General features: G+C 47.9%; 1 protein-coding gene across 1 annotated transcript in view; it reads right to left on the bottom strand.

Moving 5' to 3' along the window:
• Positions 1 to 2,616: 2,616 nt before the first annotated feature.
• Positions 2,617 to 9,987, bottom strand: part of CTSB (cathepsin B) — a 31,574-nt gene continuing 24,203 nt past the window's right edge. The window contains exons 6-10 of the mRNA XM_083733857.1: positions 9,149 to 9,234; positions 7,983 to 8,129; positions 6,291 to 6,407; positions 4,782 to 4,910; positions 2,617 to 3,859 (exon numbers count right to left, since the gene is read on the bottom strand). Of these exons, the coding sequence (XP_083589983.1) occupies positions 3,762 to 3,859; positions 4,782 to 4,910; positions 6,291 to 6,407; positions 7,983 to 8,129; positions 9,149 to 9,234 (577 nt within the window). The 3' untranslated portion in view covers positions 2,617 to 3,761. The remainder of the gene's footprint in view (positions 3,860 to 4,781; positions 4,911 to 6,290; positions 6,408 to 7,982; positions 8,130 to 9,148; positions 9,235 to 9,987) is intronic.

Genomic DNA, 9,987 nt, shown 5'->3' with positions numbered 1-9,987 from the left:
GTTTCCGTGCGCTGAAGCGGCTTAGTCATGCTGGCCACATGACCTGGAAGCTGTACGCCAGCTCCCTCGGCCAGTAAAGCGAGATGAGCGCCGCAACCCCAGAGTTGGTCACGACTGGACCTAATGCTCAGGGGTCTCTTGACCCTTGACCTTGAACCCTACCTCTTAAGTAGTGATAAAACATCTACTTCACATGCAGAAAACCCCTGTGGAAAACACTTTGCCAGATGGACCAAATTGCTCTGACTGTACATAAAAGCAAATTCCCATGTTTGCCCCACAAGCCTCCTATGGGCTCTTCTCTTGGGCATGGGTTGTGGTTGTGTTAGCATCCACAACACACGGGCCAACAAAGGGGAAATGACAGGTTGTCTTTAAAGAGGGGAGTCTCTGCTTTGCTTTGTATATGTGGAGCAAGGAGCCACAATGATTACTAAAATACCTTTGTTGGAAGACCAACCTTCCTGTGGCAGGGTTTTTTAACTATTTAACCGCTTGGGTCCCTTCCAGCTCTACAATGCTATAAGCTTTTTCTAGTGTTGGGAGAGTTTGTCTCTCTGTGTGTGTTGGGCTGCATGATGCCAGTGTGCCTTCTAACTCCTGGATCCAGCAAGGGATAAAATAATAGATGATCCCCTCCCCTTCTCCCCAAACCTTATACTGTATAAGGTAAAGATAAAGTTACCCCTGGATGGTTATATGGGGTTGCAGCACTCATCTCGCTTTTAGGCCGAGGGAGCCGGCGTTTGTCCACAGACAGCTTTCTGGGTCATGTGGCCAGCAGGACTAAACCGCTACTGGTGCAACGGGACACCGTGATGGAAACCGGAGTGTACAGAAACGCAGTTTACCTTCTTGCCACAGTGGTACCTATTCATCTACTTGCACTGGTGTGCTTTTGAACTGCTAGATTGGCAGGAGCTGGGACAGAGCAAAGGGAGCTTACGCCATTGGGGATTTGAACTGCAGACCTTCTGGTCTGCAAGCCTAAGAGGCTCAGTGGTTTATACCACAGCGCCACTTGCGTCCCTGCATACGACATCAAAAGTCTCACATCAAATATAACTGATCTGTAGACTTTACAATCTGAAAATAGACACAATCGTGTTTTTGTAACCCCAGAAACTATTTAATTAAAAAATAATAATTAAAAAACCAACCCCATTGCTGAATTAGCCAGGCAAGGAACATTATTTATGATCCCTAAATATGGGTTATTCGAACGAGAAAGGAAGTTACCTATATCAATGTGAATAAACAATATACTGCGTCCTAAAGATGCTAGTGTCTCTGCGGTCCCTCCTTCCAAGGAAACAAAACTCTTGGTAAACATCTGGAACCCCTGGAATCTTGCACTGATCAGAGATTGTGGTGCTGCACAACGCAGCATAAAGGCTGAAGTGGTCCTTGCTTAATGAGCATAGTTGGGAAGGAACAAACAAATTGTGTATCAGAAACAGAAGTCAAAACCTAAAAGCAGCCAGGAGATTTTGAGTCTCTTCACTCCAATTACCAATAGACTTGCACAAGAGGAAGAACTTTCTGACAAGAGCTGAAGCTGGGTGGCCATGTGTCAGGGATGCTTTAGCAGAAATTCCTGCATTGCAGGGGGTTGGACTAGATGACCCTTGGGGTCCCTTCCTACTAAGATTCTATGACTGATCAGATTGCTTGGCCTTTGATGAATTTGGGGCCCCTCTAAGATGTCTTGAAGGGACGCAGGTGGTGCTCCCTCTGTGGGTTAAACCACAGAGCCTAGGGCTTGCTGATCAGAAGGTTGGTGGTTCGAATCCCCACGATAGACGGGGTGAGCTCCTGTTGCTCAGTCCCTGCTCCTGCCAACCTAGCAGTTCGAAAGCACGTCAAAGTGCAAGTAGATAAATAGGTACCGCTCCGGCGGGAAGGGAAACGGTGTTTCCGTGCGCTGCTCTGGTTCGACAGAAGCGGCTTAGTTATGCTGGCCACGTGACCCGGAAGCTGTACGCCGCCTCCCTCGGCCAGTAAGGTGAGATGAGCGCCGCAACCCGAGTCGGCCACGACTGGACCTAATGGTCAGGGGTACCTTTACCTTTAAGATGTCTTGGACCACAGTTCCAGTTGGGCTCAGCCATCACAACTGGAACTGTGGTACGAAATAACTGCAGAAGCCCAGTTGGTCAAAAGCTGGCCTGGTTCATGCCAAACAGACTCCACCCTTCCGAGCGCAATGTGGTTCAAATGCCTGAAAATGTATGCATCCTCCCCCTCCCAAAATAGCAGCTCTAATATTCAGGCGCAACCCTGAAGCACGTTCTTACCCTCAAAGAATTCTGGGTACTGTAGTTCGGCTCCTGCATAGCTACAGTCCTCAGCTACCCGTAATGAACTACAGCGCCCAGAATTCCTTGAGGGAACGAATGTGCTTTAAAAGGACAGCATTTTGTATATGGAGCTCCATAGTAAGTTTGGGGTTTATCATCACGCCAGTTTCTCCACCACCAGCAGCTAAGCAGGCAGGCGGGCACACAAGACCAGGAAGCCTAAAACTTTTACCCCAGAACTGCTGCATAATACATACCCAGGAAAACACAAAACCATTTCTGGCCACAAGGGGGAAGAATAAGAACTTGCTATATAGCCAGGTAATGAGGCCTTTATTGTAGAGAGAAGAGACAAATTGACAAATCCTGTGATTACAACAGCAGCCAATTGTAATACATGGTTCTTGTCAAATGCAAAAAGGGTGGGGTGCTATTTTGAGTTGGAAGATAGTGAAATGAGGAAGATTCGTGTATCTGTCTTATTCCCAACTGCTGGCTGCATGCTTTAGTTCATTTTCGTAAAAACACAACTTGATAATTTGAAATAGTAAAAATAGGTTTGTTCTTTAAGTCACTCCCAGCTGCTCCTGCACAAGCCCAGCTCTCCTAACAGAATAGGTGATTTTTTTAAAATTGAGTGTCATCACTTAACATCTTAATTTAAAAACAAAACAAAGGCAGAGTCGTTTCCTCCTGCCGCTGTTAAATGCAATTATAATTGCAAGCTGGCTTTCAGGCACCAGCGAACATGATGGCGTGGCAATCCCATAAAGCCAGATTAAAATAAATCAAACATTTCATATGGAGATTGCAATAGAGGAGGAGGAGCGCTTGGCTGTCTGTCGCACTTTTGGGGCTGGGTCGGTTCAGCAATAAGGCCATGGGCCTCTGAAACCGCCTCACTGTTCCCCCTACCCAATTTATGGGCATGTTGAGATGGAGGAAGGCAGGTGGGGAAACATACCCTTTTAACCTCTTGGCACTGGGATACAGCAGCCAAGGAACCGCCGCAAGGCTGTTGGATCAACTGTATTGGCTTTGAAGCAACTCAAGAGAAATTCCGGAGCATTGTTGCAATTAAGGCTTGGAAGAAGAAGTTTCAGATTATCATCAGTGAGGTGGTGAAAGAATGAATGGGGGTTGCATTCACTTCCACTTGTACTGGAAGACTCCCCAAATTCAGCTCTGCAAATTGTCTGTCGCTGGCAGCCCAGGAAGGCTTTGTGTCGAACCCAAGCTACGTGCCTCTCGGCTCCAAGGCAGACTTTGCCAGAGGGAGCAGCGCAACACAATTAAAAACCAAAAATTATCCAAAAGCTTTAATAAAAAAAATAAAAAAAGCCAAAGTCTAAAAATGTCTTGCATGAAACTTTCGCAACCCCATCCACTTATTTTCTCCACAGGTACGATCAATTGATTATTTGCAGAAGGGCTAAGTGGCTGGATTCAAGAAAAGCGGTTTTACAGCTGTTTCCAGTACTGGCTGGTCCGAGGGATGCCAGCGACGATCTCAGATTCGATTCCACAGTGGTCTTCCCCGCGGAGAATTCTGAAGAAGCCTAGGATAAACGCAGAGGAATGCCTTAGTGAAGTGTCTCCAAGCCTGAGAGTTCTCAGCAGGGAAAGAGAAGCAACCTTTTAAACCCTGGAGTGTTTTTGTGCAAGCGAGATGGGACACAGAAGCTGCCTTTTAACAATTCCTGACTGCTATGATTTGCATAAGTCAGGCATGTCCAAAGTCTTTCGGGGGCCTAAACCGGCCCGCTGGTTGATTTAATCTGGCCCCTGTGGCAGTTTATTTCTCTCATATATATCTATGTTTTTTAACATGACATTTTCAACAATTATTAAACATACTTTTATATCTTATACAATGTTTTTTTGACTTCCACCAATCACATCTGAAAATTTTCCAATCTTTTCACTTAATTCACATTTCTGACTTTCACTGTTACATTTAAATATCATAACTAATGTTGATCTTCTTTGTGATATTTCTCCTTACAAAACTTCTTGTAGTCCTACTAGCGTAAATTGTTGATTACAGTTGCTCCTCTTCAGTGGCAGTTTATTTCTATTCCTGGCGTAAAATCCTAAAAAAACCCCAACAACTTCAATCTTAAAAAAAGGTCAACAACTTTGGTCGGCCCTCATGGCCCTTCATTTAATCAAATCTGGCCCTCTTTGAAAAAAGGTTTGGACACCCCCGGCATAAGACAAGGAATAGCTCATTGATTGGGTCTTGTTCCAGACACTCTCATTGACTTATGCAAATCACTACAGGTATTAGGCATTGTTTTTAATAATAAAAAATCACAAGCTACTCTTTGAAATCAAGATGAGCGTCAGATGTTTTCACGACAGCCTTGGCACCGAACAGTATACAAAGAAATGAAAGACGCTTTTTCTCCTGCAAAGACTCAGCCCAGCCACTCAGCATGTTATCACCTGAACAAGCCAGGGCCCCGTAAGGCCACCTACCATTTTCACCCCAGTCGGTGTTCCAGGAGTTTGCAGCCAGCCAGTAGGGAGTGCCGTTGTCAACGCCCCAGCCGAGGATTCGGATCGCATGGCCGCCAACTTGCTCTCCGGAGACATGCTGGTATACGCCTGCAATAATGGAAGAAAGTGACTGTGTGATGGCCTGGGATTTGGACTCGGATGCTGAACCTGAGGGATCCCAGCCTGCACGGGATTCCCCGCCTCCAGAGCCAGCTGAGCCGGGGCTGGGGCCTGAGCCTGAAGGGTCCTCAACCTGTGCTGGATCCTCAGGTGCAGGCACCAGCTGAGTCTGCTCTGGCCCCTGAGGTGATGGAGGACCCATTGCCTGCAGGTGCTCCACTCTCAGCCCTGTCAGAGGAAGCTGAGGCTGCCTCTGGGTCTGGTAACCCTCCAGCCTCTCCTGAGCTGCAGAGGCTCAGGGCAGAGAGGCGGAGGGAACTAAGTTCCTGCAGGAGGAGTGCTCGCCTCCAGGCCAGGAGAGGCGAGTCACCAGAGGATCGGGGTTGCCCTATGCCTTGGGGCAGATAAAAGCTGGCCAGCCCCAGTCCCAAGTTGCGGGAGCAACATTGTTGGTTGCTAGTTCCTGCCTGAACCCTGTCCTGCTTTCCAGCCTGAGTTCCTGACCCGCCCTGGCTCCCTGCTTGCAAGCCTGTTCCTGACTTCACCCGACTCCCTGCCCTGCACCCAGCTTCAGCTACTACGGACTGCCTCCATGTTGCACCTTTGACCACGGACCGGACTTGGACCTTGCCTCTCGGGTAACCCATGGGACCAGCATAGACTGTAACTACATCTAAAAACCAAAATGAGCAAGGGACGTGGGATGGAGCAACTCCAGAGATGTTGTTGATGTTGGCATCTGTCCGTCTCAAAAGACAATGGATCGCGCCTCCAAGGGTAAAGTCAAATTGCTGTGTTAGCAGCACCCTGGGTGCAAGCTGGGCAGTGTGTATGGAGGTCCTGGGCTACCCAGATAACAAGACCCACCCACTTGGCCTCGCTGATATGGTACAAAGGAAAGCAAAGAAATACATCTGGCACCAGTTTGGTTCATAGCTGTCAACTTTCAGGTTTGTAAATAAGGGATAAGCAGCCTCAAAAATAAGGGATCAGCAGCCTCACCTGTCCTGGGGACAGTCTATGGGATTTCTAACAATCCAGGATAACAGCAGGAATTGGCGGGAAATGGCGCTGGAATAAGGGAATTTCCCGCAAAAAAAGGGAAGGTTGACAGCTATGGTTTGGTTCCAGGAGTTTCCAGAAGGAGGTGTGCAAGGCACCATCCAACTAACTTAAGGACTCCACTCCATATTTGTGGAGAGTTTACTCCTTCACCTTTTCTTCTAGGGAAGAGGTGTGGCCCGAACAGACTCCCAGGGGCCAGGCAAAGAGGTCCGATGGGCCACATCTAGCGCCTATCCCTGCGGTAGGAGTTAAAGCGCCAGGCAATTTATTCAGAAATAATTTTTAAAAACCCAATAGCCTTACCCGACTTGTACATGAGGAAGTCTGCATAAACGACGAAAGCTCCTTCCACCGGCCCGTTCTTGTAAATTTCAGCCTTTATCATATCCTCATTGGGGGGCACACCGTAGGAAGTCACACCTGCGGAGAGAAGAGGAGGCAACCTCCAAATCAGCAAGAATTCAAAGCATTTTTTAAAAATCAAAATCAGATTTGAAGAGTTCCCACCTTCCCTTTGCTTGACCCGAGGTGCCCAGTTGGGATTCGAGTCACAGTAGCTGTGATTTCCTGAGGAGGCATCCTCAGGCCTTGTTTAAATCATAGGGACCTACAAACACACTTTGAAGAACAGGACAGGATGCCAAGACTATAACCTCCCCTGTTTGTCGGTCCTAACCAGTGTAGCCAATGATGCCAGGGATGATGAAGTCAGACTCCTGGTCTATGAACTACCTTTAGGAATAGCTGCTCACCATGGCAGATGTGGGTGGCGCTGTGGTCTAAACCACAGAGCCTAGGGCGTGCCAATCGGAAGGTCGGCGGTCCGAATCCCCGCGACGGGATGAGCTCCCGTTGCTTGGTCCCTGCTCCTGCCAACCTAGCAGTTGGAAAGCACGTCAAAGTGCAAGTAGATAAATAGGTACCGCTCAGGCGGGAAGGTAAACGGCGTTTCCGTGCGCTGCTCTGGCCAGAAGCGGCTTAGTCATGCAGGCCACATGACCTGGAAGCTGTATGCCGGCTCCCTCGGCTAATAAAACGAGATGACCACCGCAACCCCAGAGTCGTCCGCGACTGGATCAGGGGTCCCTTTACATTTACGGCAGAATTGAATTCCCAAAGGTGACATACCTTAAGCACTAAATTAAATGTCAAGTCCTAAGACTGCAGGGACGTAGGTGGCGCTGTGGGTTAAAGCCTCAGCGCCTAGGACTTGCCGATCGAAAGGTCGGCGGTTCGAATCCCTGCGGCGGGGTGCGCTCCCGCTGCTCGGTCCCAGCGCCTGCCAACCTAGCAGTTCGAAAGCACCTCCGGGTGCAAGTAGATAAATGGGGACCGCTTACCAGCGGGAAGGTAAACGGCGTTTCCGTGTGCGGCTCTGGCTCGCCAGAGCAGCAATGTCACGCTGGCCACGTGACCCGGAAGTGTCTCCGGACAGCGCTGGCCCCTGGCCTCTTAAGTGAGATGGGCGCACAACCCCAGAGTCTGGCAAGACTGGCCCGTACGGGCAGGGGTACCTTTACCTTTACCTAAGACTGCAGGCTCTGTCATAATTAAAAACCTGTCCACATTAATCAGATTGCTTTTCTAGGACTGATATTTCAAACAGGCTGCCCTCGGTGTCTGTACTGGATTATAAAACAAGACACAAAATTAAATTGCAGCCCTTTAAAGCTTGCAGTCATTGCTTTACAATGCAAACAGCCTTTTAAGATTCCATCAGGCTGTGCCAAAGGGAGACAAAGGGAAGCAGGGCTGGTTTGTTGCCTCTGCTGGAACACAAGCACTTTTAATTTGCTCTTCCTTTCATTTGTTCTATTCCGCCAGGTCAATACAAGACCTCTTGTTAACCACAAACTAGTGGTGCCCGACCTTGGTGTTCCTTCCTCTACCCTCCCCATCCCTTTTTCCTTCTGTGCTGTGTCTTTTCTATTTCAAACCTGGGGACAAAGAACTGCATTGTTATTGCTGGCCTTTGCCAAGAAGCAATGCTGTTACCGTAGTGCTTGTCTTCTTTGTAGGATGGAGAATAGCCGTCTTCGCATTTTTTCGTGCACTCTGGGGTTTCGCCCCCTTCCCCGGTGCAGGGGGGTCGGGTTCCGTTGGTGTGGTGCTCACAAGGAGGGATAGAGTATGGCCTGCAGCCTGTTGGGAGAGGAGCAAAAATACAAAAGTCAAATTCCATCCAGGGGGGTCATAGGGCCAGAGACCCTGCGGCTGGGACACCAACATGTCTTCCAGTCAAAAATAAAACATGTACATCTGCATAATTTTGTTCCTGCTCCACAATTCAGGCCCCAATGTGACTTTCTTTTTTGCAGGAAACGGCAGAACAGAACTATTTGCTTTAAGGCATGCCTTCCTGATTTATTTATTTTTAAAGTAGCCAATTGCATATTAAAAGGGAAATGAAACCATGGCCATTTCCATCCCATACATTTAAATCACTCTTATACCAGTGGAACAGTTTTCACACAAGGCTGTATACAGGAACTTAAAAGCCACGGATGTCTCCAAAATCTATGCTGAACAGGAATGTTTTAGCAGCTGGGCAGAAAGCCACAAGGGGGCAGATGCTCTGTTTTATAATCTGCTTCTAGTTTATTGCTGACTTTTATCTTCTGAAAGTTTCTTAAAGGATTCTTTCTACCGATGACACAATATAATCCCATTCTCTTTGTCAACAGCTTTGAGTTGCAGTTGTTTTTATTACAAGCAAGCCATGTTTAACTTTTCAGAAATAAATAAGTCAATAAGCATAATCTTCCAAAAACATCCTTCACAATCTCTTCCACATATCTGAAGAAGTGTGCGTGCACACGAAAGCTCATACCAACAACAAACTTAGTTGGTCTCTAAGATGCTACTACTGGAAGGAATTTTTAAATTTTGTTCCACATACAAAACTCTCAAACACCCCCCCAACACAGGGAATCCTAAGCCAACCATCTACTGCAAACTGAACTCCTGGTCCACTGTAAACTCCCTGGCAGCATTAAACCCAGTTTACTGCTTCCAGTGGATGGAGGCAGCATGCCTCTGATTCACAAGTGGGCATTTGTGTGTGCGTGTGTGTGCCCACATGGGTGTAGGACAAAGATAAAACCACTAGGTGGGGTGGAGGGCTGATGCAGTTTCTGTTTTGCTATGGGAGAGAAACTCACCCACGTGGGAGTCGTAAAGGCCGCCAGACACCAGGCCCTTTTCCGTCCAATATTTCCAGGCAGCTGAAGGATAGCCTCCGTTACACCTGCAAGGAAGCAATGATTTATGCAATGCTATCGCGAAGATCCGTGGGGGAAACAAAGGCAGGGGTGGTTTTAACCGGAGGTCTGCAAAAAGATTTGCAGAGCAAACCAACGTAGGTGGGCCAATAATAATAATAATAATAATAATAATAATAATAATAATAATAATAATAATAATTTATTATTTATATCCCGCCCATCTGGCTGAGCTTCCCCAGCCTCTCTGGGCGGCTCCCAATCAAATTTTAAAAACAATACAGCATTAAATATTAAAAACTTCCCTGAACAGGGCTGCCTTCAGATGTCTTTTAAAGATAGGATAGCTGCTTATTTCCTTCACATCTGAAGGGAGGGCGTTCCACAGGGCGGGTGCCACTACCGAGAAGGCCCTCTGTCTGGTTCCCTCTAACCTCACGTCTCGCAATGAGGGAACCGCCAGAAGGCCCTCGGCGCTGTATCTCAGTGTCCGGGCTGAACGATGGGGGTGAAGACGCACCTTCAGGTATACAGGACTGAGGCCGTTTACTGCTTTCAAGGTCAGCACCAACACTTATGAATTGTGCTCGGAAACGTACTGGGAGCCAAAGCAGATCTCTCAGGACTGGTGTTATGTGGTCCCGGCGGCCACTCCCAGTTACCAGTCTAGGTGCCGCATTCTGGATTAGTTGCAGTTTCTGAGTCACCTTCAAAGGTAGCCCCACATAGAGCGCATTGCAGTAGTCCAAGCGGGAGATAACCAGAGCATGCACCACTCT

Source organism: Podarcis gaigeae (genome assembly GCF_964106915.1).
Source record: "Podarcis gaigeae genome assembly, chromosome: 3".
NCBI lineage: Eukaryota > Metazoa > Chordata > Lepidosauria > Squamata > Lacertidae > Podarcis > Podarcis gaigeae.
The sequence above is the reverse complement of the archived record's forward strand: the minus strand, read 5'-3'. Positions and strand labels throughout refer to the sequence as shown.